The sequence below is a fragment of the Sylvia atricapilla genome, chromosome 5 (genome assembly GCF_009819655.1).
Source record: "Sylvia atricapilla isolate bSylAtr1 chromosome 5, bSylAtr1.pri, whole genome shotgun sequence".
NCBI lineage: Eukaryota > Metazoa > Chordata > Aves > Passeriformes > Sylviidae > Sylvia > Sylvia atricapilla.
Genome location: NC_089144.1, coordinates 48,031,559 through 48,057,006, shown reverse-complemented (window position 1 = coordinate 48,057,006; position 25,448 = coordinate 48,031,559). Strand labels below are relative to the sequence as shown.

The 25,448-nt window shown below is 41.1% G+C and overlaps 1 protein-coding gene across 1 annotated transcript in view; it reads right to left on the bottom strand.

Moving 5' to 3' along the window:
- Positions 1–25,448, bottom strand: part of CACNA1C (calcium voltage-gated channel subunit alpha1 C) — a 464,400-nt gene that overhangs the window by 168,162 nt on the left and 270,790 nt on the right. The window contains 2 exon segments of the mRNA XM_066319417.1: positions 14,905–15,044; positions 21,949–22,088. Coding sequence (XP_066175514.1) covers positions 14,905–15,044; positions 21,949–22,088 — 280 coding nt within the window.

Here is a 25,448-nt window from a genome sequence, read left to right as displayed (position 1 = left end):
TTCCTCTGAATATAAACCCTCAAAAACCAAGGAAAAACAGAGATTCCCTTGCAATTTAAGCTTTAGAATGATAAAGTGGAGGGATTTTCCCTCAACTCCAACCCATAAAATGGCACCAGAAAGTCCATCCCTTCCATTTAAACTACAAAACAACAATTCCTCTTCAACTGACATCTTTAAATCAGAGAAAAGGTTGAGTTTCCTTCAATTGCTACCCTTAAAATCACAGGTGAAGGGGGGCCCCTCCAATTTAAACACGTACAATAATGGAAAAGGAGCTTTCCCCCTCAAATTAAAGCCCTTTCCCATCAAACTCCTCTTTCCCGGGGGTCACTGGGATGCAGCAGGGCAGGGAGTGCACTGCGGGACCCTGAAAGCATTCGGAAGGGACCAGAGGCACTGGGAATGGGACTGTGAAATCGAAAAGAGAAAGAGAAAGGATCTTCCCCGGGGCACAGGGCTTGTCCCTCTCCAGACCCGAGCGATGCCCCGGCAGTATCCAGGTGTCCCCTGCTCCTGCAAACGCTGTCCCTGTGTCCTCTGAGGGCTGCCCGGAGATGGCAGCCCCAGCAGGGACAGGGCCCGGGCCGAGAGCCGCCCTCACACACCACCCCGGGGCCGTGGTCTCTTAACTTCCCGACGGCCTTTCAGATCTCATCCCTACCACCAACATTAGGGTTTATTTTACTTGCAAGGACAGTCAGTGATCAGGAGCCTTGCTCTTGAAGCAGCCAATGCACTTTTGGAGCTATTTGGACATTAGAAATGCTGTGGCAATTAGCAGGAGCTAGCTGATGCTCAGCAGCCAGTGTGTTTGGACACTAAAACACTGCACCTTTCAGTTTGAGCCATCCCCTCCCTCTGAGCTCATTTTCTGGGCTCAGACTTCTGCCTGCTACCTGCTCTGGAAGTGACTGATATAAATATTAAAAATATTAAAATATTTTAAGCAGCTTAAAATATTCTTAAGAAGTTGGTCTCAGAACTAACATTCAGGCCTTGCCAAGCGGAGTCTTCTCTCACAATTTCTCACAATTTCTCTTCAATTTTTGGATCAAACTTGGTTTTCTGGACAGGGCAGTTTCCTGTCCCACCATATGAGTAAGTCCAGATCTTCAGAGAAAACAAATCCTGAGCACTCCTCCATTGGTTTTGCAGGGATATGTTTTACCTCCACCACGGGGCTGCCTGAACCAGGAGTTTAATAACTCCTGATATCTGTGCCTGCTTATACTGCTGGTTCAGGAGTATGAGCAGGCACAGGCTCATAAAAATGACCTCTTAGAAGTGGGAGAAAGGTAAAGGAGAGGACCATCCCTCCTCTGCCTTCCTATACACACAGAAATACACATTTTCATACTTCAGCCAGTGCCAGAGGTGTGGGAAGCAATTCTTTTCCTGCTAATAGAGTTCAGAAGAAAACTACTAATTTGTGCAAGCAAGGAGGAAGCAAGGGAGGATTTGTGACTCAGCACAGGGCCTGAGTCAGATCACTTCTGGGAACCACTCTTAAATGGTAGAGTTGATGCACCATCCCCAGCCACGAGCAAGGCCTACCCACAAATCACATTTATTTCTGACAATACACCAAGAGACTGCCACTACAGTTCTATTTCCAAAGCACAGGCAATATAAGCAGTAATATTCCCCAAAGTGGATGTTTATCACTTAATAAATGTAGACATTGGCTAAGAAAATGGAAAAATATTAAATATTCATAAATATGAGAGGTTTTATAGCAATTTCAAAGGGAGCCTGAAAAACAACAGACAGTTTTAGCACAAAAAGGTCTAGAATCATGGCAAGATATCTCAGATAAGTACATCTATAATGATTTGCAAGAAAAAAACCATTGAGGACTCCACTAGTGTTGCAAAGGGAAATCATATCACACAGTTCATATAAGGACAGCCGTACAATAGCAATTTGGGGAGGTAGTCTTTTTTCTGTCTTGCTGGATTCTCAAAATATTAGTGGCAGATTGGTAGATAAAGTAATTCTGTGGGTGTAGCCCAGCATTCTTGGGGCTGCAGATGTCATTTCTATTTCAAGAATAATAGGGAAGGTCTTGGAATAGTAAGGAAAGACACAACACAGGACAGAAAACTCGCTGATGTGAAAAGAAATGGGAAAGAAAGTTTTCAAGCTGCAGGGTGACTACTTTGGAGTAGGCAATGCCATTTAAACATATACAAGCACTCAATTCAAGATCACATGCTGTAAAAAAATAGAAAAAAAAGAAAATTTTGGCATCTGCTCATGATGTTCTCATTCCTGCATTTTCAAACCACATCCTCATTGACTTGTTAAACCCAAACAGTTGCATGCAAGGGATTCATTCAAACGGGCATGTGGACACAATTGTTCTGTGTTTGCCAAGTCTTACAATACCACCCTTGCCTCATCCTTTGAGGAGAGAAAGGACCAGAAGAACAAAACCAAAAATCCACAACAAAACCCAGCTCTTCTTTCTGGATCCTTTTCCCTTGGGAAGCAGCTCAGTTCTGCTTGCCAGAGTGACCTAACTTAGGCAGACAGTGCAGCTTGTCCTGAGCATGGTGGCCACACAGCCCCCGCTTCAGGGGCATGCTTGGATAAACTAACACATGGTTTAGGCTCCTGGACTCTCTATTACCAATCATAGAAACATCTCTCTCTCTTCCTCCTGGAGGGCTTTACCTTTTTTTAGTAGTTTTTGTTCAAAGCATGTCAGTGTCCACTTATAAAGATGCTTGATGATTAGCAATGCTTTCTTCATTTTTCCAGCTCCAACATATAAGTTGTGTTGCTCCTGCAAGTTCAGTCTCTCTCTCTAACCATTTGATTTTAGCTCAGTTGAGCTGAGGATGAGATCAAGGCAAGATCTTCAGAGTTTAAATGAAAAAAAAAAAAATCAAACCCAAAAATGGTGTGGTGTCCCTCCCATGCAGCCACCTGAATATAGAGGGAGAGCATGGAGGGAAAAGCAGCAACTAAGTGCCCACAGAAAATTCCACATTACAGAAGAAAAGGCCATCTTGAACAAAACCAAAATGAAGTTCAGTGATCAAACTCCAGAGCTGTTTTGAACAAAGACCACAGTGTGCTGCCAAGCAGTCTTACACAGAGTGGAGACGTTGAGGTCAAGTACTCTCTGCCAGACAGAGACTTGCAAAGCTGGATTAAAGTTAAGGCAGGTAAAGGGCATTCAGAGGCCCTGGCAGTTCCTAGGCCACCAAGGATCAGCTGTCACTATTTCCCAGGAAACAGCCTTGATTTTCTGCTGACAGGGTGATCATGGACTGAGAAAATCATTCACAGGGTCACTGTAAAGGTTTTATCTATTCTTAACCACTGTGAAGGAACACAGATAGGAAGAATTTTTCTTGGCTCCTCTTCCTACGGAACCATCTAAACCCAAAGACAGTCTGGCCCAAGGACTGCCCCAGTTCTCAGTGAAATGCCCCATCACATTTCTGTTTTTTAAATTTCTTCATTCACAAGCACAGCTGTGTCAGGGGACAATATTTACAGGGGGAAATTTCGGTCAGGTGCTGTGCCACTCGACTCAATCAGAAAACTTGTGTCAATGGAATGACATTGTGTCAACATGAATGTGTCAAGATGCTGCACTGTCTTCGGCCTGGTCAGGGGAACATAAAAAACAAAACCCAAGCCAATAGTTAAACAACCCCTGAACTGAGAGATAATGATGAAAAAAACTTGTTTCAGGATGTAAATGCTGTTGTATGCAGCTCTGAAAAATGGATACACATGTCCTAAGGAAACAGTTTTACAAAAAAGGAACTTTGAAAACCTGGAAGAGCTAAAGCCCCGTGGTAGAGGAAATGGGCTCAAAGCAATTTGGACTCAATCATTTGAGTAGAAGATTAATGACTTTTGGGTTACAAACACCTTTATAAAACTGTTAAAATTTTTTACAATTTATTGACAGAATTCCTCAGGTTAGTGGCCATTAGTCTCCTCTCCGTATTATAAATTATAAAGAGTTTTTAATTTATTTGATGTCCTTCACCAGAAGCTCTAACTCATCCCTTGTGAATAGGTTTAGAAAAGGCAAAAGCTTAAAAGATAACAAATGTTAACAGGGATTCTGTAAATGTAGAAGTCCAGCCAGGGATGATAAGATTACAGTTTTGTAGTATGTAAAGACAAATATATTGATGAAAGAAATTTATCTTCTTTTAGGTTAAAAGCTCCAGCAAATAACAAGTGGCTTACTATGAACTACACAAAGTTTGAACTTCTCATGATGGAAGAATTACAACAAAATACTGGATAAAGTCTAAAACTTCGTCTTTAGATTAACTGTGTGAAAGTATGAAAAATAGTAGGTAATAGAGGCCTGGAGAGAAAAATTCACCCCACCTCTCAACTTGGGATAGTGCTTAATGAGCACAGATGGGACTGAGCTCTGGAGAGACATGCTGTGACATTTTCAAATCAGTCTCATGGAGAGTTTCTAGGAGAATTCTGAGAATCTAACAATAGAAATGTACCTGATCAGGTAATTTGTTTTCTCTTCCTAAACAAAACAAAAAAAAACCAAACCAAACCAAACCCCAACCAAACAAAACCAAAACCAAAACAACACCAAAGCAAAACAAAACACAAAAAACCCCAAACAAACAAACAAAACAAAACAAAACAAACAAACAAAACCCCAAAAAACCCCAAAACAAACCCACCAAAAAAACCCCCAGAAACAAAAACAACAACAAAGAAGAGACATGGCCAGACAAATCTGAGCAACTCTAACTCTTAGTTTTAAGAACAAAGAGTGGATTTAGGCACTTATCAACTCACTGGTCAATCAGTCCCATCTCAGAATATCTGAAACTCCAGCTTGCTTTCTTCTTCCACATTAGTAAGACTGTTGCGTTTTGATTTTTATAAACCTAATTAGACTTAAACTCTGCTTGCAGACATCAGATAATAAAATGCTTTAGGGGGAATAAATGCTTTCTGACATAATAAGCAAAATGTCCTTTAGCTCACTAGGCAGCCCCAGTATGTTTGGACAGAAAAATTAATGGTTGCTGTTTTCACAAAGTTGTATTTGTCAGAAGAGTGGTTCTTTATTAGTATTTACTTTTTTTTTTTTTTTTTTGCAATTCTCTTTACAACTTGCATAGTTCAAAGGCTTTTTGTACAGATTGTGTATGTGTTGCTAGAATGCACTGGAATTAAACATTTATTAATTTTTAATTTCTTTTACATATAATAAAGCTGTTAAGGGGGAATCATAAGCCCTCCTGCAGCAATCTGAACAGCTAAATAAAATTCTTAACAGATACAGAAATGCACAATTGTAAATTGAGAGGAATTTTACTTCCTCCAAAGCAAAGTTTTAAAGTGAAATAATCTCAGCACCGGAATATGAACAGCAAAAGGTGGGCTAAAGGCTGAGTTTAAATTTTCAGCTTTATTGTGAGGGGAAGGGCAAGACTCAATGCTAAATTCTTTCATTGGGTACTATTTATATAAAAAACCAGAACTTTTACATTTAGAACGGGCCTTTGTAAAGCCTGTGTGCATCCATACCTGGATGTATTGGTTTGACTTGTGACCAAGACATTAAACCTAATTAAAAGGAACTTTAATCCTTTGGTACTTTTCAATACAAATGAAAAACCAATGTATAGCAACAACCTACAAGAAAATGCCAATTGCAGAAATTTCTTGAACAACTTACTACAGAAAAGAACTCCCAACAAACCCAACCAATAACAAATCCAACAACCAGTGCAACAAACCAGAGAGAAATGTCACAGGCTGCTAGCTTAATGTGTGGGCAACAATGTGTGAGCAATCATAGAAAATAAGCACCCCCAACAGATTATACTTTTAAGATGTACAGCATTTGATATGCCCCAGTCCTCACACCACTGCCTCAGCCCTCTGCAAGGGTGTGTGCTTGAAAGATGAGACGCTTGAAGAAAGTTTAGAGAGGATGTTTTATAATCCTGTAAAGAAATTGAATTTCTATAGCCATTTCCACAGCTAAAGTAAACAACATTTAGTAAGGCCTATGGAAAAAAGTGACAAAAATAGAATTTTTATAATTTCTTCTATTTCTTTTATCCTGTGAGCTACATTCTGTCAAAAACGCTTCTGATGTAAAACTGTTGAGCAGCTTTAGCAATACAGAAGTAAAAAAAAAAAAGAAAAATTCTTTGCAGAGGGTTAGCAGATGTTTTCTGAATTGTGATTGATGTGGCAGGGCAAACCAGCAGAAGATAATCTAAAACTGAAAAAATAAGAAGCATAGCTACTCAAACAACTCATAAAAAAAAGTTGCAACAGAGGGCAAAACACATATGGGATAGGTTATTGTTACATGTGTTAAACAGGAATTGGATTTGCTTCTGGGAAAAATGGGAGATTAAGAAAGATGTCTGATCTCCTTCCCTTTTCCCTGGCACAAGGAAAACTTGGAGAAAATGTTAAGAGACTGGGCAGGTTAGGTGGGCTGTCATTTCCATACTTCCCCATGGTCAGAACAGAAAATTATTTGTTTCATCTGTGAACATCTCAAGCACTGAAAAGTTTATTAGTTGCTTGTAGCAGCCAATGTGCCTGTGCTCTCATCTAGCACAGTAATAGCAAGCAGACAGAGCTAAGAAGGCAGTACCTAATTTCAGAGATATCTACATTAAAGAGAAGAGGGAGGCTCTCCCACAGATTTATGTAGACATTGAACCTTAAAAATACTATTTCTTCATTTTTGCCTGTACTTAATTCATGCTTTGCTTTTTTCCGCCCTACTATAGCACTTGTACAAGATGCAATATTATAAATTCAGATCATAATTGAAAAAGAAAATATTGACAGGCTTAAAATGCATTCACTGGTAGAGAGCACTATCTGACTGCTCTGCTGCTCTGTGCTTTGCTGATATTTTGATGATGCTTTGTGAAAATCACAACAAGGACCACAGGCATCCAATCCAACAAGGCTTTTGGAAGGCTGGGACAGACAGAAGTAACTCGAATGATGCCAGAGCTGGGAAACATCCATCTTGTGTCCTGAGCAAAACCTACGAACTCTCCTGTGTCCCATATCTGGGTTGATTTGATTGCTACCCAGTGTGTGTGCCAGTCACATCCTTGGGACAGGATCAGAAAATTAAAAAGTCCCTTTGAGGTGGCAACACATTAATAGTCACACAGTTATTCTAGAGAAAATGAACAAAGGAAAAATCATTGCTTACAAGGTCTTAAATTAACAAACAATCAAAATTCAGCCAACTGAAAGCAAAGCGTGTCATGGCATTTGTTGTAAGCTTGGGATGACACCAGATGCAGTAGGGGTGTCATCTCGGAGAGAAGGTAAGAAAGACCCAAAGCAGATCGTGCCCTTCCTGCTCTGATCAGCCAAATCCTCCCTGCCCAGTGTGGTACAGCAGCAACTGCAAATGGGCAACTGGAAGCCCAGCATGTTCTTGTTGGTACCAGTTGGCCATTGTCTGTATAGACAATGCAAACTGTTCTCAGGAGGCAGCAGATGGCATTCTTTGAGTTTTAGATGCTTCAGGACAAGCATCTTGGTGCCATGGGCTCCCTTTTAGACCTGTGCCCTACACCCAGTCTGAATGAGAACTCTGGACATTGCTTGGAGAATGAAAAAAAGGTACTATAAATGTCTGATCCATCCAGAGCCCTTCTGGAAATTCTCTTACTAAGCCAAGAGAGATTTTTTTACTATCTCCCTGTCTGCTCTTTGATGTCAGCATGGGGTTTGTTTTCTTCATTTGGAAGGGGCTGCCTACACCCTGATGTGGTCCCATATAATGATATTGGGATTTTTCTGTTGTGAAGACATGCTGAATAATCATGCCAGCATGCACAGTAACTGGTAAGATAAAGGCTGAGGCAGTTATTTGGTACATTTGCAGTCAGTGTTATTTTTAAAAGAGCTACACAGACAAGATCAAATAAATCATTCCTTGTTTTCATCTACATTCCTTAAATATGAGAGAAATCTTTTTGAGAGAAGCAACGTGCCTTTTGTGAGTAATCTTCCTTAGCAAGATAAACCCCTCTTTGCTACTGCTACACAGAGTTAACTTCTCCTGCCATAAATTACATCATTCTGCAGGCTGTACCTCTCAGGGAAGCGTGTTTTAGGTCCTGATTGTGTAATCCTCACTCACAGGAATGATCCTTACCTAAGGGAGATGCTAGGCTGGAAGCAAATTACTCCCTTGAGTAAGGGTGACCTCAGTAAATAAAAGGCTAGCAAGCTTGTGTAGAGTTTGCAGTTAACCACGAAGAAACAAGCCTAATGAGGACATTTAGTTCAGACTGTTCTATCCTTTCTAATCCACTCCCTCTCCATTTGTAATGAAAGCAAAACAAATTGGCCACTCGAGATTAAAAGCAGCCAGACAAGGACATGGGAAAGGTGGTGCAGCTTGTCCTCTCAGGGTGCTGAATGTCCTGGAGAGATGGCACAGAGGGTTGAGAAGTCTTGCTCAAGAATGAAGGAGAACAGCAGGGATCTGCCTGAGAGCACGTTTGCTACAGCTTCTGGACCTCAGGAGAAAAGGAAGGAACTGGCCTTGGCAAAAACCTGACATTATTTAATATAACCACAGCAAAATTTAGGGCAGAACTAATATTTGGAAGCCAAATTTTGCCTAAATGTTTATGAAGTAATTCCCTATGTTGTCAAGGACCTTTATCTCCTAGGTTTGGTGGTAGAAAAATGCCAAGTGTAGTGTTTCCTCCTTATACAGCCTACTGCATTCCTTAGTTCCTCCACACAAACCTTTCACTCTTGGGGAGCTCTGATCAGGCCACTTCTCCTTCTCCTCCCACTGAGAGTCAACCACAATCCTCCACTGCTGGGCAGGTGATGGCATAACCTCAAGAGGGCAAACTGAAGTCCCTTGCTCCAGTGAATAAATCCAAATCATGTGCAAGACACACCTGTCAACTGCACTTTGCTAAAGTATATACATTTTAAAAGAAATTGGACTTCCTTGCTGCCAGTTAGCATTTCCTTAAGACTTAATACCTGCCATTCAACATATAAAAACAGTCAATGGCTCAACATTTCTTTGCCATATTCCAAAGCCACACTGTTATCAAGAGAGATGTCATTTTGGATCCCTTGAATTCTCTGTGTTTGTTACCTCAATTACATTATTTCCTCAACTCTACTACGTAGTGTTCATTTCCTTTCACAGAACAGAAAATAATGAGAAATTGCAGTTGAAAAGTTTGATTTGGCACTGAAAAAAAAATAGAAATCCCAAATGCAGACCACATAATAGCATTGAACATGCTTTGTTTCATGACTTTTGTTTTGACCGGGGTGGTTCTGACATGTCTCTGCTGTCTCAAACTCTCTAAGTTACTCTGCATTTTGTGACAAATGTCCCCCCACATTTTTTTTTCAGGGGGAGGTATCGCTGAATTATGAGCCCATACAGACAGAATTGCCCTGTGATTTCAAATTATTGATTCGAACATATCCCTTGTGTAGACACCTTGAAAAGGGAGAGAAAAAAATATTGCCTTAGTGTTAAAAACAGTCATTATTGGAAAATACATACTAGAACCTCAATATCTTGTAAGCATCTGAAAGCTTTTGCTCTTATTTCTCCACAAAAACTTGATTGCAATTTAGCACACACAATGTATTCAGCCATTCTCACACACAAAAACACCTAGACAGGAAAAAAATCCAGTCCTATCACACCTGTGATTTCCTTGCTTCATCTATGTGCAATAATATGGCAAATTAACAATAAAGACAACTGGGTAACTTTGCCAATCCAGCATCTCTCAAATTAGCAGAACCTTTCCTCATGCATTATTCTCCCCATGGTGCCCTCAGGGTGTATTTTACTGCTCATCTTCATTGTTGCACATGGTGGCATCAAATACACAGACCTACATGGCTCAGATCTCTTTGGACATTGCAAGGAAAGGCAGGATACTTTCCTACCTGTTACAGAGTTCAAAAGAATATTTTGATTAATTAATTTTGATTAGTATTTTGATTTGAAAGTTTAGTATAAGGATGAAAGATGACTGTGGCAATGAGGAGACAGTGCAATAAATATGGGGTAGAGAACATTGCTGAGACTGAGAAAGCATTATACATTTTAATAGAGTATTTCAGGGCAGATTACTAACTGTAATGAGACAGACTAAAACCTAAAAATGTCTAAATTTTTCATCCACCTTGTCTGAAGGAGCCCAATTTTCTCATAAGCTCAGAGTAATCATGGACTTCAACATAAGCATAATTTTGAAAAAGTATGTGTTCTAGTTAATTATTTAAACACACATAAAAGTGGTAATCTTTAGGCATTCACACACAAAAATCCTGGTCTTATTTAATTTTAACTCAAAAATGTGCTGTGCCAGTTGCATGCTGCTGTGTCACTAAAAGGAGGACATTGCATTGTCATGGGGAGGGTTGGGCTTGTTTCTCTTTCCCTGTTACACAATTGCTGCATCTCTAGTAGACCATGTAAGTGCTGCTGCTAGACAGGGCCCTACACTGCCTTTGAGTAACTCCACTGCTACAAGACGCCAATGAAGCTTGAACACATCACAGGTTTAGCTTTCTGTGGTTTAAAAAAAAATTAAAAAGAGGCTTTATGGCAGGTTTTTTTCCAGTGGAACAGTCAAGTTTCCTCTCTAGGTTCACTAAGAGTAGCAGGCACTTCTGCCCACATAAATCTGTGTTGTCAGCACAGGATCCCTTTCAAAACACAAACATGGAGCACAGCAGCTACTCAAATCATGTGACTTCCAAATTGTCTGGAAGATCTTATCAATTAAGTCTGGCAAATATCAGACAGGCAATAACCAGTGGCAAAAATGCAGTTACATTAAGGCAAAGTACCACATAAAGAGAATGAGCAGAATGTATGAGGTGGTATAATTGAGCAGCACGAATAAAGGTGATAGAAATGGAAGTAATAAGTTAAAAGGGCATGAGCTAGCATGCGTGGGAGTAACTCATTGTCCTTTTCAATAGTCAGGAGTGATTTTATTTTTTAATAGGATCATGTTTCTTCGTTGCCCAACTGGATGCTTCTTCTTGCCCTCCTGAAGCACAAAATGTTTAAAACAAGTTTTAAAATATGTAATAACATTAAGCAGAGAGAGAAGAGTAATCAACAGAAAACTCTTAGCACAAAAGGGCCAACTTGATTTTGTCCCTAGAAAGCTTTACAATGCTTTACACTCCTGCCAAAGTAAGTTTCCAAGACACTAAAGTGATTAAATTTTGGTAGACATGCTGATTTTGCACTTGTCTGGTTATGTCCATCACGGGAATTGTTTTCCTTCTCTCTCCTTTCTCAAACCATTATATTGATCTTAATGCCAGACATTAAGACAGGTGCTCTAGAACACGTGTGAGGTTTTCCTTACAAGAAGACTGCTTGGGTACTCAAGCAGCAAAGTTCTTTCAGCAATCAAAATAAACTGTGCACTGCAAGGACTGTGTTAATATGACAGTAACAGAAGAGTTGAACAGTGAAATCTGGCCTGCGTATCAATGATAGCAAGTGCTTAGATCTCATTTTCCAAAGTGACTTTACTACGATGAAACCTAAATCATCCATGTGCTTTGCAAAATAATAATGTTCATCTACACATTAATGCCAGGCTAAAAGGACTGAGTGTGGACCATTTTTCCAGAAGCAGTAAGACTTAAAAAAAAAAAAAAAAAAAGTGGTGGGGAAAAAAAGAATTTGCTTAATTAGCTCAGAAACTCTGTTTTGCACACAAAGCAACTGCCAGCACTGGGATGACAGCTGTGGGAAGTATCTAATCTACTGCTCTGCCATACACCTCATACAGTCACTGTAAGAACTGTACCTCTCACTCAAAAAAAAAACTTTTCTGGAAAAGAATTCAAACTACCTTTAAAAAAATCTAATGCACAAAAAACCCCCCAAAAAAACCCCCCAAAAAACCCCCTCAAGCCAAACCCAGTTGATCCCTGTGGAGTTTCTTAGAAATGTGTAAATACTTAACACTATTTTTTTAAGTTGTTCTGGGAACCCAAAGACTTTGAATTCAGTGCCTTTGAAGGCTTCTCCCATGATGGTACAGTTGCTTTCTGTGACATGGATAAAAAAATGTCTGTCCTATCTTTTGAGCAAAATGTCTATTTTCTTCCTTACGACAAGTGGTCTTGTGAACGTCCACGTAACCACAAAGCATAAAAGTGTCATCTGTTCTCCTAAAGATTATGAAATATTGATGTGCCCACAACCATCATCCAGATGTAGTCTTCAGGCTTTGTTGAATTGATGATCTTAAACCCTTTTGATTTTAGGAGGCTCTAATGTAATTTGGGGCCTTGGACAGTTTGATCCTAACAAAGATTGTCAAAGGTACCTTTTTGCTTGTCTGCCCTTGGGTGAATCAGATTTGCTTGCACATGAACCACATATTGCACTGGACAGTCCCCCATTTCCTGGTTGAGACATTTACTGGCAACACACAGCCAAGTCCCAGGAATTAAGCACGCATGGAACTTGGAAAAAAGGGACTGTGAACTCTTAACATCCTCCATCTATCTATCTGAAGCTGTTGGATTGTCATGTTGACCTAAATGTCTACCACTGGTAGCCAGTAGGTGACATAAATAATTAGAAGTCACTTCTGGAAGTGTTAAACCATGAACTTTTGTTTCCAGCTCTCAATCTGCAAAATGCAGACAGCAGTGATTTACTTCAGAGGGCAATTCATATGTCTTTCCCCCACCTCAAGTCAAACTTACGTGGAAACCCTCTATATGCTGAGACAGGTCTTTAAATGCATGAACCTGATCACAAAACATGTCCCTCTTAAATTGGATTATTTCCTGTGGATTGAGCCAGAGAGAAAAATAAAATCCACGTAAACTCCTTGTGACTCAGAAAAAATTATTTCATGCTGCAAGCCAATCTCTCCACCTCAGACAAGCTATTTCCCAAGACCAATCCTAATGAGTTTAAGATTTGCATGCAAAAATTCACCATGTGTTTCACAAATTTGTTTTATAGGAATCACTGTGCTTTACACACTTTTTTCCCCAAATAGTGGTAAGTTAGATCTGGACCTCAAGCCAAACAGCAGATGTTGGAATTTCCATGCAGAAGGCGGCTGCCAGTGACCCAGAGGATCCCCTCTTACAAAAGAGATGCTGCTTCCATACAGAGTCTGTTAAGTGAGAAGGAATTACAGCACATGTTACACCCGTGTAATTTTAGGACAGATCTCAGCAGGTTTTTTCCCTTACAGGGGAAAAGCCTTCTGCATTTTGGAAGGGCAAGGAACCAAAAAAGCATTTCTTTTTACATGGCAAAACACTGCAAGTGCAATGTTGGTAACTCACCCACTGGTGTTTATGATGCCTCAGGGACGGAGCTTAAATGAGACCTGAGACTTGACTTCTAAACCCCTGCACTAACCTTACATAAGGATGTAATCCTGTAATGTGCTATTTATGGTTAGCTGAAGCAACCTTATCCAAAAGGCCTCATAAGAAAAGTTATGCTCTAATACATATGGATGTGGTAACATCTATTCTAGGCTAATCAACAGGCATTTGTACAATTAAAAAATGCCCAGTCAAGATTGAGGCTGCATTAGCTGCAGATCTCTGTAGGCTTTTTAAAGCCACACTGGCCCCCAAGAAACCTGGTTTAACAAATGTGTCTCTAGTCAGAGCCTGAATTATTAATAGAGGCTATCTGTCAGGTGAAGTTGGTTTGCTTGCTCCACACTGCACTGGCATTTTGCTGTCTAGACCAAGTGTTTGTTAGTCTGCACCAGGCTCCCTGGCTCTGTTCTGGCACAAATTAAACACTCTTTGATGAGGAAACTCACAAATGGACTGTGAGGTAGTCTATGTTGGGATCGAGATCGTACCTGCATTTGGATACGGACTGTGTCAGGCTTGGATCCCTCAGCTTCCCCAAGCCCTCCAAGAGCATCAAGCACACAGCTAAGCTCAGTCTCCATCAGAACAACTGACATCACAGAGCTTATGGCACCTCCACTCAAGGCTTTTTGCATGACTAAGGTTAGAAGTACTTTAAGATACCAGTCTAGCAAGATGCTCAAATAAAAATAAATCAAGTGCTTCCTACAGCTGTTCTAGAGAAGATTAACTCCTTTGCTGCTCACTGTATCTCTCTTTGCTACAGTCATGGAAACCAATGACAGTTTTGTCTCTCCAGAAGGTAAACAGGTCCCACCCATAACAAACTTTCAAGCCAAATGATATAATTTTCCCACATTGTCATGTCCATATTCCACCTCCACAATGGAACTACCAGACTTAGTTACTCATAGCTTCATTGTAAACAAGAAAATGGATGAAAGACTATCAAAATCTACTTGAGGACTTTCTCAGAGGCATTACAAATAATTTAAGCAAATCAGACTAACAGAGAACATGAGTGTGTCATTGTCCTGTATTCTGTTGCTTCTAAATTGTTCCCAGTTCTCTTGGTCTGAACATCACATGCAAAGAAGAAAATGCAATTTTAATGAAAAAGTTCCTCTCCCTCCAAAGCCAACACACTTGACCATACAGAATTTCCATCAAAGTCAAGAATTTACAGTACCAAAACTTCACTATGATTTCACAATCATTTAAAGGATTTTTATGCTTGAAATCAAAAAGCCCTGGATCTTCCCCTTTCATTATTTAAAAAGGTTGCACAATCAGGCTGACACACCATGAGACTTCCATTCTTTTCCAGCTCTGCTTTGGTCACCCTTTGATTAACATCACGTTTATCACATATAGATACATTTGGAAAAAAAGTCTTCCATCACACCAAAAATAACCTGTATAAAGTCTTCAAAATTGTTACAAATCTACCCCTCCCCACCACAGACATAGAAAGGAAAGGAAAATGATGATATTACTTACTGGGAACTCCAGACACCAGCCGTAGTGGACGTAAAACTCGGAAAGCCCGCAGTGCTTTAACATCGAACCCGGCACCTTTCCCTCCTATTGAATTCCCCCCATCTGCTTTGGTTGCTTGTTCTAAAATTGCACTAAAAAGCCTGCAAAAAGAAAGAGGAAACAATCTGTAGGCAGACAGTGAGGCTTGGGCTGAACAGGAACAGAGAGATCATCACCGTCATATCACCCAAAGCATCTCACAGACCTGTGAAGGGTGTCACACCTCTCTCCTAACATGCACATATGGTGGAGGAGAGACAGACTCTTCCCATATGCAACAGCCTATTGCTGGTGTCTATACCATTTCCCCAACACTTGTTTCTGGAGCAGACATAAACATGACAAAAAACTCTTCCTTTGTGCTCCTCCTCCGTGGCTCCTCGCAGCCAGCTATGGGCTACAAACAATTTGCTGTCTTTATTGAGCAACAGTCCACCTTGGGGGAGAAAACCATCACCCTTAAATAAACCAGTCATGAATGATCTGTCACCCGTTTTACAAAGAATTAAGATTCACTAATGGCAGTGTAGGTAGAACTTGGTGTAAACTCGAGGACCCTTCAAGGGGCAAGTTTTTAGGTAAAGGAGTGTATGCTCACACTGTGTGCTTGTGGATCCATTTGTAAATCCTCTGATGCACTGGCTAAGGAAAGTGCAAAACTATAGGAGCCTTATTATAATAATGCTTTATTATACCAGCCTTAACATTTTATCTTGGCTAGTAGGAGTAGATGCTTTAAGGAGAAGATGTCTCACTCAGAACACATTTAAAAAGGCAGAGCTAGAAAGAAAAGGCAGTGTTCTGTAAAAAGCTGAAGATTCACTCTATCTGTTAATAAGAACTTGATTTAATAAATTAGCTTTCAGGAAGCAGCTTCCATTTTTTTCTGGTAAAACATTAGTACATTTGGGGAAGGACAGATTCCTCATGAATTTGCTAATGATATTGCTTTCAGCCTTGAAACCCTCAGCTTGAACCCAGCCAAATTCAGCAGAGGTTAAAATCTGTTCCAGCCTAAATGGATGTCTGGCTCTCTGCAAATAAGGCTTGTCTGAGAGTGGCCCATAGAGTGCCATGGAGGTACCACAGACAACTGGAAAGAAACTTCCTGGGATGAGGGAAAACCAGTCCAGATGGAGAGGCCGGGATGCGGCAATGGTTTCTCTCACAGACTGTGGTGCCCCTGTCAGTATCTCATCCATATTCCCCAAAAAGCCTCCAGACCACGGGTCAGGCAGAGGCTGAGTTGGCTGATGGCTTAACAAGGAGCTCCAATGCCTGCAGCCTGCAGAAAAATCTTCCTGATGGGGGTCACAAATATAGGAAGTTTAAAATTAATATAAACTGGATATTAAAATGAATATTCATTTACTGAGACATCTAAATCAACAGATTCTCCTAGCACTAAATCCACAAAAAACCCATGTGGATTAGGGGACCACAGATGCAAAATTCCTCTCTTAAGCAAGTTTTTGTGGGTGTGTTTTTTTTTTAAATTCATATTGAGAGTCTTATAAAACTTGTCAGCTGTGACTGAGGAACTCCTAACTGGATCTATTCAAAGCCTCAGCTTCAAGCACTGCAGAAAGATTTAACTAGGTAACAAGCATAGGAAAAACTGTGTGTGGGGAGGTTGGGTGCTGAGTTTGTAGGTGTTGCAGAAGCAGGATGCAGAGAAGACAAAAACAGAGCCTGTGAGAAATACTGCATTGACTACAGACAGCACAGAGAGAGACAAATGAGGGCTGATGCAAAGAATGTGAATTATTGGAATGTGTGTATTTCTTGAGCCATGTACACAAATTATACAGCTGCAATTATCTGCTGGTCTTCATAATGGAAACACTGTAGGTCAAATTTGGCCTAATGTGTTTTCAGTAAGCCACTAATTAAGCTCTAGCAATGTGCTCTGTTTCACATTCAAACATTTCTATCTTTCTAGTCCCCAGAATTCCCATGATAGGTGATGAGTGACATACCCATACAACAGCTTCAGTCTCCTGAGATCCTTGAAAGGAAAAAGAATTTACTGCAAAAAGGCTTCTAATACTGTTTCTCAGCTCCAAGGCTGGGAATCTCAAGGAACTCTGAGTCAGCAGTTGTGCAAAACTGAGGGTCCATTTTCCTGATCCACATTTTCATTGGCCCCATGGTTTCCCAAAGAGCAGCCCTTGGCACTGGCCACCAGGGCTGTTTCTGCTGCCACTTGTTCAGTGAGCCAGACTGCTCTGGAATTCTGCTGCCCAAGCAATATCCTAAATTAGTTCAGAAGGAGCAGAAACACCACCAGTAGGAGAGCTCACTCCTCTGGATACAGAGCCTGCCTTCCCAAGCTACTGCAGCTCCACTGCAGGCCAGTTGGCCATATTTTTGTGCTCCAGCACTGGTGTGCTAAATGTGCACTTTTGAGGTACCCACAGTCATCTGTTTCTGCACTTCAGGAATAATTTGCAGTAATTCCTGCTGCTTCTCATTAAAAAAAACCCTACATTTAAAGCTGAATTGCATTACTCTTGCTAATCCTGCTTTAATGCATTTACTCCACGCTTAATATCTCCCCTGTACTAATCTTGCTTTTTACTACTGCATTACAACTTCTTATTTCTGTCACTTATTTCTTTGCCTTTTGTATTTGGGTCTAGACTGTGCCCAGTGTGGCCTACTGAATCTCTACTCCACTCTTCAAATTTATTGACCTTCTTGTCAATTCCTCTTTTTTGTCTTCACGACCTCCCTCAATCAGGGCATGGGCAGACATCCATGATTTACAGACACTGAATGCTCTTAGTTTTTGCACCTAATTGTTTTCTGACACTAAAGCAGCTGGATGGATGTTAAACTCCTGATTCAAAAGATGAGGCCAGATTCCTTCTATCTTATATTTATATAGGCAATTCTGCTTCTTGATGAAAACCTTTTGGGAAAGTTTTCAGTGGGTGTGGTGGAAGGAGGTGCAGTTCTTTATCAGTAGGTGAGTTAGCATGCTCCAAGCACAAGAGAACACTGTGCTGGCAGAGAAATCAGAGTCTGGTTGGTATGAAAAAGGCAAGAGGGCTAACCTATTGTGGCCACTGAAAATCTCACCATTAACCCCCCCTCTCCCCCCCTCCTCCAAACACCAGACGTCAACCTTATTTCCTTCCACCTAACTTAACTTTCTGCCAGCCTAAATTCATGCCCCATTTTCATTTGGGTATCATACTTTCCACTGATGAAGCACAAATAACATCACCTTGATTTCTGAATTTCACTTGTGACATGGCTGAACCTTAAATAAATTAATCTGACAGACATGAACTATAAGAGCAGAAAACCAAATTTTTATCACAAGTGTGTATAGACATGCTCCATGCTTTATTTGGGTTTTTTTTTTTTTTTTACATTTACCTCTGAAGTAAGAAGTCAGCTTTGTTGTTTGTTTTTTTTGTGTGTTGTTTTTTTTTTTTTTCTTGTATTTTTCTATTTCCCTCTTGACATTTGATAAATCAAAAGGGTTTTCACTTTGCTAGATGACCCCAACAGCAGCATGATAAGGTTGTAACCTGCTCTTCATCTCTTCCTCTGTGGGGAGTACACCGTGATTTTTATAGCATAAAAAAAGAACTTGTCAAGGGCCTCCAAAATACAGAAAGAAGACAGAGGGCTTGGTGTTTCTAAGGCCAAAAATTAGCAGAAAAACACAGCTGAAAAAATCCTCTTAGGTATATATAAAAAAAGAGTAAAACACAAAGCGTTTTCCCCAGTGTTTTACAGTTCATCTGTGATTTGTGTGAAAATGTTTGGATCTGCCCTCTAGAAACTCCCTGCAGGTCTTCAGAAAGACATAAGCTATGACCACATTTTCCAGTCTGCTCTGACTTCAGATCTTGTCCAAATATCTTCACTGCTTACCTTCCCAAGTAAGACTATAATACTGCCTTTCAAATTACAACACCTCTTTTCTTCTGGCAATAGTTACAGGTCCTTGGAGAATGGCTGCGCTTGGCAGACAAACCACAGCACTGCCAGGCAAGACAGATATTCTTCCATCACAATATTGTCAAGCTGGTCTTCTCTCAAGAGAAATTTCCTCATATTAAGGGACATCACTGTGATAGCTGAAAGTTTAAGTGTTTTCTTAAAGAGGAACAGCAAAAAATGAAGGAAGTGGGAGACAATTTGCCTAACCATGAGTGTTTGTGGGTTGTGCAGCTCAGGGTCTGGTCTCTACATTTAATTAATAATGTTGGTAGAGCCTCTGATTGATACCCTCACACAGACATTCTTCAAAGCAGCATTTAAAATGCTGCTATAGCAAGGTCAGAGGCTATTTAAAGAGAAGCCAGATTTAAGTTCTAAAAGACACAGCTGATGAATAAGCAGGTCTCCCACACTCCAAGAATGTTAAGCTGCTACAGCTACAGACTAAAATGCATCCTTTCACCAGAAAGCATAGCAGTGGTGTTCAGTGCTTCCCTCTGCTGATGTTGCCTATTCCTGTGCCTTCATTAGAATCACTGGCTCTGAAATCCCTTTGGATACTCCCCTACCTTCCGAAGGCAGGGGAAAGTACACAGACACATTGTTATAAACAATTTTTACAGGAACTGTGACTCCCCTCTACAATTTATACCTGGTCCTACACATGTGCATTTTCCTCTTGCTCTACTGAAGGTAGAGCTCATTTGAAGGTAAAGGAAGCCAGATGTGCTATTATCAATTGAAGTTATATGTGGTGAACTGAGTGTGGGTGGATTTGAAAGATCTAAAATCTGTCTTTTTTTTTTTTTTGTTCTCCTTTAACTTGCAACTTTAAGAAGTGCTTCCCATCTAGCCTATGTTTTGTATCAAGGGTAGTGATTGAAAATGAAGAGGATTGGTAAGGCAGGGCAAGCACAAATGGCAATTACCTAGGTCACACCATCCTTTGCCCCATACACCAAATAAATCTTTCTGCCCCAGTTGTGGTCAAATTACTCCATTTTCTCCATCAATAGGCAGAAAAAAGCACCACAAGGAAACGTTGTTATCAGCACTTGCATCCTTCCTCTCTCTCTCTCTTCAAAATTTATTTTAAACCTTTTTCCATGCGGCTTCCTTCCTGGCAAAATATTCAAATATACTGAAGTTTAAACACCATGTCACTGAGGGATTTCAGACTGCCCCTAGGAAAAGAAGACAGGGTAGGAAAGGAACAGATGGTATCACCAAGTAGATTTTGTGGAGAGGAAAAGCAGCACACCAGCCTGGGCTGTGGTACTGTACCAGCAAGTTTAAACAGATAAACATCAAAGGAACCCATCTGGCCTTGAAGTGGGATCTGTCAGTTGAGATTGTTACTATTTAACAGAGACCTTGGGGTCTTGGCCATGTTTATTATACTCATGTAATCCTTCCCCAGTTACCTTTTTTGTTCCCCATCTAGTGACTAAGAGCTGCTGGAGGCAAAAGCAGATAGAAGAGTTGAGAGCTGCAGCTTCTGTCATTGGCAAGGGAATTAATTTCAGCCTGAATATCATCTTGCTGATTAACTGCCCTGGTAGGAAAATTGGAAAGGACTGTACTTAAACTAGATATAATTCTCCTCTGTGATTTCTGGAGTCCTGCTGTCTCACATCCAATGGAAAAAGAGGAGGCAATGTGTCCTCTCTTCAAAATGCCTCTTTCTCATACAAATCAGAAGGGAATAATCACATTCATAGGAGTTTTGTTCTTCAATATCTCTTCAACTTAGGCAGCAACTTCCAATCAGGTGAGATATCTGAGGGCATTCAAAAGCAGAACCAATGATGGAATTGCACATCAATGCCAGGGGAAGGGGTTTGGGATTTTCCAATTTTCAAATACTGATGTGCTATGGTGGTAGGAAAAATAAGAAGCACAGCGGGCTGTAGGGAGAAGCTTTATGCCCACATGGAGCTCAAGAGGTCTTGAGACTAAGAATAGGTTTCTGCCTGTTCTGCCTCCCCCTCACTGGGAATTCTCCTTCCACCCACTCCTATCCATGGTGACAGGAAGTGGGAGGTATTGGGAAGCACACAGCAGTTTGCTGATTAAATATTTTGGGGCCATCACAAAACTGGTCAGGAAGGCAGGTTGGTTTGGGGCAGAAATTGTGAGGGGGTTTTGATGACTAGCAGTGTCCCTTTTGACGTTTTCCCTTGGAGCTGATGCAGGGTTTCCTTGGTAAAGAGGTGAAAAGACTACAAGTTTTTGTGGGCGATGGAGCTCTCTAACAATGGAGTGGTGGGAGGATGGGACAAATTATTCAGGCAAAGAAATACTTGTTCCCTTTGTATTCAGGGGTAGTTTATCCTTCACGTCTTCCCTTCAACAACCACAATTCCAATCCCTTGCTTACCTCTAACTCTTAGGTAGAAAAAAGCAGAAGGTGTATTATTTTGCTTTTATTCAAATAAATTAAATGCCAAACTTGAAAAACATGGAGAGGAAAAAGAGAATTAGAAAGGTTGCAGCTCAAAGTAGCAATTTGATCTACAATAGTAAAACAAGTCTTTAAAAAGGTTAAAAGATTAAAAGGGTCAAAATTAAAAGTGTTGAAATCACCAGCTGAGCAGTGCAATTGAATTGAGGAACTTTTTTTTAAGTAGGAAAAGCTGGGATTTAAACTTTTCTTCCATCTTTCAGAATGAGAAACATCAGCAAAAGTTCGCAAGATGGCAGAATTTCTCTGTCATCAAACTCTTAATCTTAATTAAGGGATTACCTAGATATTATTTTTAAAAATATTCATACTGATTTAAAAACAAATGCATTTCCTTGCAGTTAAGCCCATCCAGGCAACTGACTTTATCCAACAGCTTTGGGCTGCTCTCTCTTTTTCCTCCTGGTTCCCAAAGAGCAGTTTAATTTCCCTGTCTTGCAAACCATTAAAAAAAGGGTGTTTGTCAGAGGAGGAGGATGGACAGCAATGTGTAATAAAGCCTTCACCCACCCCCATGCTCCCAAAGGTTGCCAGTAACCCCATTTGGGCAGTGCCTCGAAAAACATGCTGTTGGTACTCACCCTACTACCACAATTATAAAATCTAGTAAATTCCAGCCATTGCGGAGGTAAGCGTTGGGGTGAAAGAGAAGTCCGTACGCTATTACTTTTAAAAATGCTTCCACTGTAAAAATTATGAGAAAGAGATATTCCACTCGTTCCTGGGGAAGACAAGAGAACAAGAGAGACACTGGTTAGTGTGAGGGACAAATCACAGATCAGGATGTTTTGTGCTGGCCCACCCCTGCCCTATCCAGCTCAGTGACTGCCAGCAGGGTACAGCTCCCACTCCAGCCTGCTGGCCAGAGGGCTTTGCTCCTCAGTCTCGCAGGGCCTGCAGTCACTCTGACAGTAAATCTTAGTTAGATTCTCAAATTTGCTGCCCTTGCCTTGGCAGGGACTGACCCGTGAACTGGCTTGAACAAAGCAGGAGGGGAGAGGGTCAGGGAGGAACTTCCCAGCCCTCAGGACAAATATTATCAGCCATCAAGAATGAACTGTATCCTTTTCTGCCTCTGGAGGGGAAACGCTGCTGCATGCAGTGCTGTGGGGAGAGATGGGGAAAATGCAGAGGAGCCCACCTGAGGGTGACGTGTGTGTCAAACTGAGCCTTCTTTGGGATTCCCTGTTCTGTTGCTGGGGAATAAGTAGGCTGAACACTGGTGGTATGTGATTCACAGATCAGGCTGACTAACGCTAGAGGCTTTTAGTCATTCTGTCAGAATTGCACATATCCCTGTGAAATGCAGGCTGCAATTAAGCATATCCAAACAAAGGCACTTCCAGTTACTGTACAGCCTGATTTAGGACAAGAAAGCAGGCTTTTGGAGTCAGTACACAGGCTCACCATCTCGTATTTCTGGGGACTTTTAGCCCCAGTGTGGAATAAGGATAGCAGTATTGCAGAAATTGAAGGGATCTCCACCTATGTAGGAGGGAAACTGCAGCATTAGGTAATCACTACACAAGTGCTGCGTGGCAAGCTGAGTGGGAGATAAGTGCATGAAAACTAGATGACAGCAAAGAGAGACCAAGTCCCTACAAGGTTAAACTACAAAGTCATTAAAAGTTCACACTGAAGAAATAAAATCCGAGATAAATACAAATTAAGACATCCCAAGCATTCCTGTCATATCTTAAAGGGTACCCAGCATGACGGTCAGACAAGTCACTATTTTTCTTTTCAGCTCCAAATTACAACTGCCCTGTTTCTCTGTCCGGCTGAATGTTGCTATATGACATTTTCACATCATATAGCAACATAGAATGAGCAGGATTACAAAAAAATTAATTCCATTTGACAGCTGCCCATTTGAATACCTTCCATTCGGCTCCAGGTAATTAACAACTCACTAGAAGCCTGCAGATCAAAAAAAAAAAAAAAAAAGCAATTGCCAGTTCATCTGCATGTTTACATTAATGTGATATTTTAAACGACTGAGAAATTCCATCTGACAGCAGCAGGCACAAGTCTGTGCTTTAAAATACTGCTGGCTTCCCTCAGACAATGCTTTCCCAATGCCTGCAGTATCCCCCAGTGCTCAGTACAAGGAATACCTAAAAAAAGGAAAAGTGTCATTCTACAGTTATCTGATGCAGCAGTAAAGCTTTGGAGCACACCCACAGCAGAGGATTTGTCTGTCGTTGTCCCAGATGGAGACACAGCAGCACACAGAGGATTTCCCTTCCCTTGAACTCAGAAAAGGAAACAATAGCATACAATGCTGTGTTCCCAGCTCTACAAATAGTAAGTGCTTGCAGCCGGGAGTCCAAGCAGAGGCTTGAGCACAGCAAAGAGCTCCATGATGGCCTGCATGTTCCCTTCTCCTTCTACTACAGCTAAGAGCTGATACACAAATCACAGCCAAACAGACCCAAAGGATCCATCTCCATGCACACAGCTGTAAAGTCGGACCAGCTGTAGTGAAATCTCTCAAACAAAACCCAAAAAGGAATGCAAAACGAGCCTGTTGATTGGAAGTCCATGTGTTCTTTCCAGCCACCCTGCACCTTTGTGCTGCCACGTGGCTCTGCCAGCATGGCCCAAGGCCCAACCCCATACAGACAGGTCATGGCAGCTCTGCCTCACGGAGCAATGCCCCTTGCCTAAAAGGACAAGGTAAAGCCTGTGCAGGGATTGAGGAAAGATGAAAATGGGCTCAGAATCCCGAACTGAGGATGGGAGTAGGGAGTGCTGTGCCTGAGATGGATGTGGCCTCACTAGCGCCAAGTGAACACCTCTGAGGATGGAAATAAAGACTGTTTTTTATGGCAACCTGACCCAATAATTAGCCTCACTCCCTGTTTCCACCAGGGGCTTTGCAGAGTTGTGGCAAGCTTTTTTTCCCTCCCAAAAAGAGGGCCAAAGTGCTCCTCATCCTGCCTTTGAGGCTGCCCTGCACTCTCAGATCACCTCCCTGTATAATCATACACGGGCTCACGACACAGTGATGCAGCCCTGATAAAATCTTGCACTTGGCCAGAGAGTAATAAGCCCCCTGAAGATGCATCAAGTCTGAGGGTTGACCTGCAACTTCCCACACTGGCTTAATGATAGCAAGACAACTTCTCTGGATGTGCTTTGTAAAACAAAAGGTTTTAATAATGAGAAAAATAATAAACAGTATAAAACAAAAGAAATGTAAGTGGAACACAGTGCAGAGAACACTCTTACACTGGCTTAGGCAGTTCAAAAAAGCAATTTAGGCCCTCTGGGCAGTCTTTTTTGTACTTGATGGTCCAGGTGGGTTATTTGCCCCCTTGCCCAAGGAAATCGGTACCAGGCTTTGAGGTGCACTTCCAAAACCCAATCAATGCTCCTGTGCTGTCTCTGGGCCAATTACAATGAGAAGATTATGGAAAAATCTATTTTAACTTCCTGACATGTTTAGAAGTAAACTGAAACTCTTTTCCTTACATAGAATCATTTGCTTGGGTGTAGAAATGCATTGCAACACTAAAAGCCCTTTTAGTAGCCACAGCTGAGATGGCACAAGAGGATGTGGAGGAGCCACCTGCCCATCCACGAGCTGCAGGTGCCACCAGGAGCAGGAGGGCAGAGCAGGTGAGGTGGAAGGGCTGAAGCAATGGAACAGCGAACACTGTCCCTGGCCTCACTCCACTGAAATACCTGTGCTAATGCCAGAGAAAGGAGTCCGTGGAAGGAAAGGCTTGGGAAAATTCTGGAACTGTAGAGGAGGTTAACAGCTGGTCTGTGAGCCAGAAAGAGTTAATTGATAAGATCTGTGTGTATTCCTGGAAGGAATTTCTACCAAGGCTGTTGACGTGGAAACCAAGAAGGAAAAAACAAACATAAAACACCTTCAACTAGAAAAAAGATTTTAAAAAAGTTTTATAAATAAAGACAGTAGTAAAAACTACTCCATACCAATGAACACTATATTAATTTATTGTAGCCAACAAATAAATATAACCTATATTAAAAAAAAAAAAAAAACCAACAAAAAACACCATACCACCTTAATAAACAAAAACCTTCTAAATTCTCACTACATCCCTCT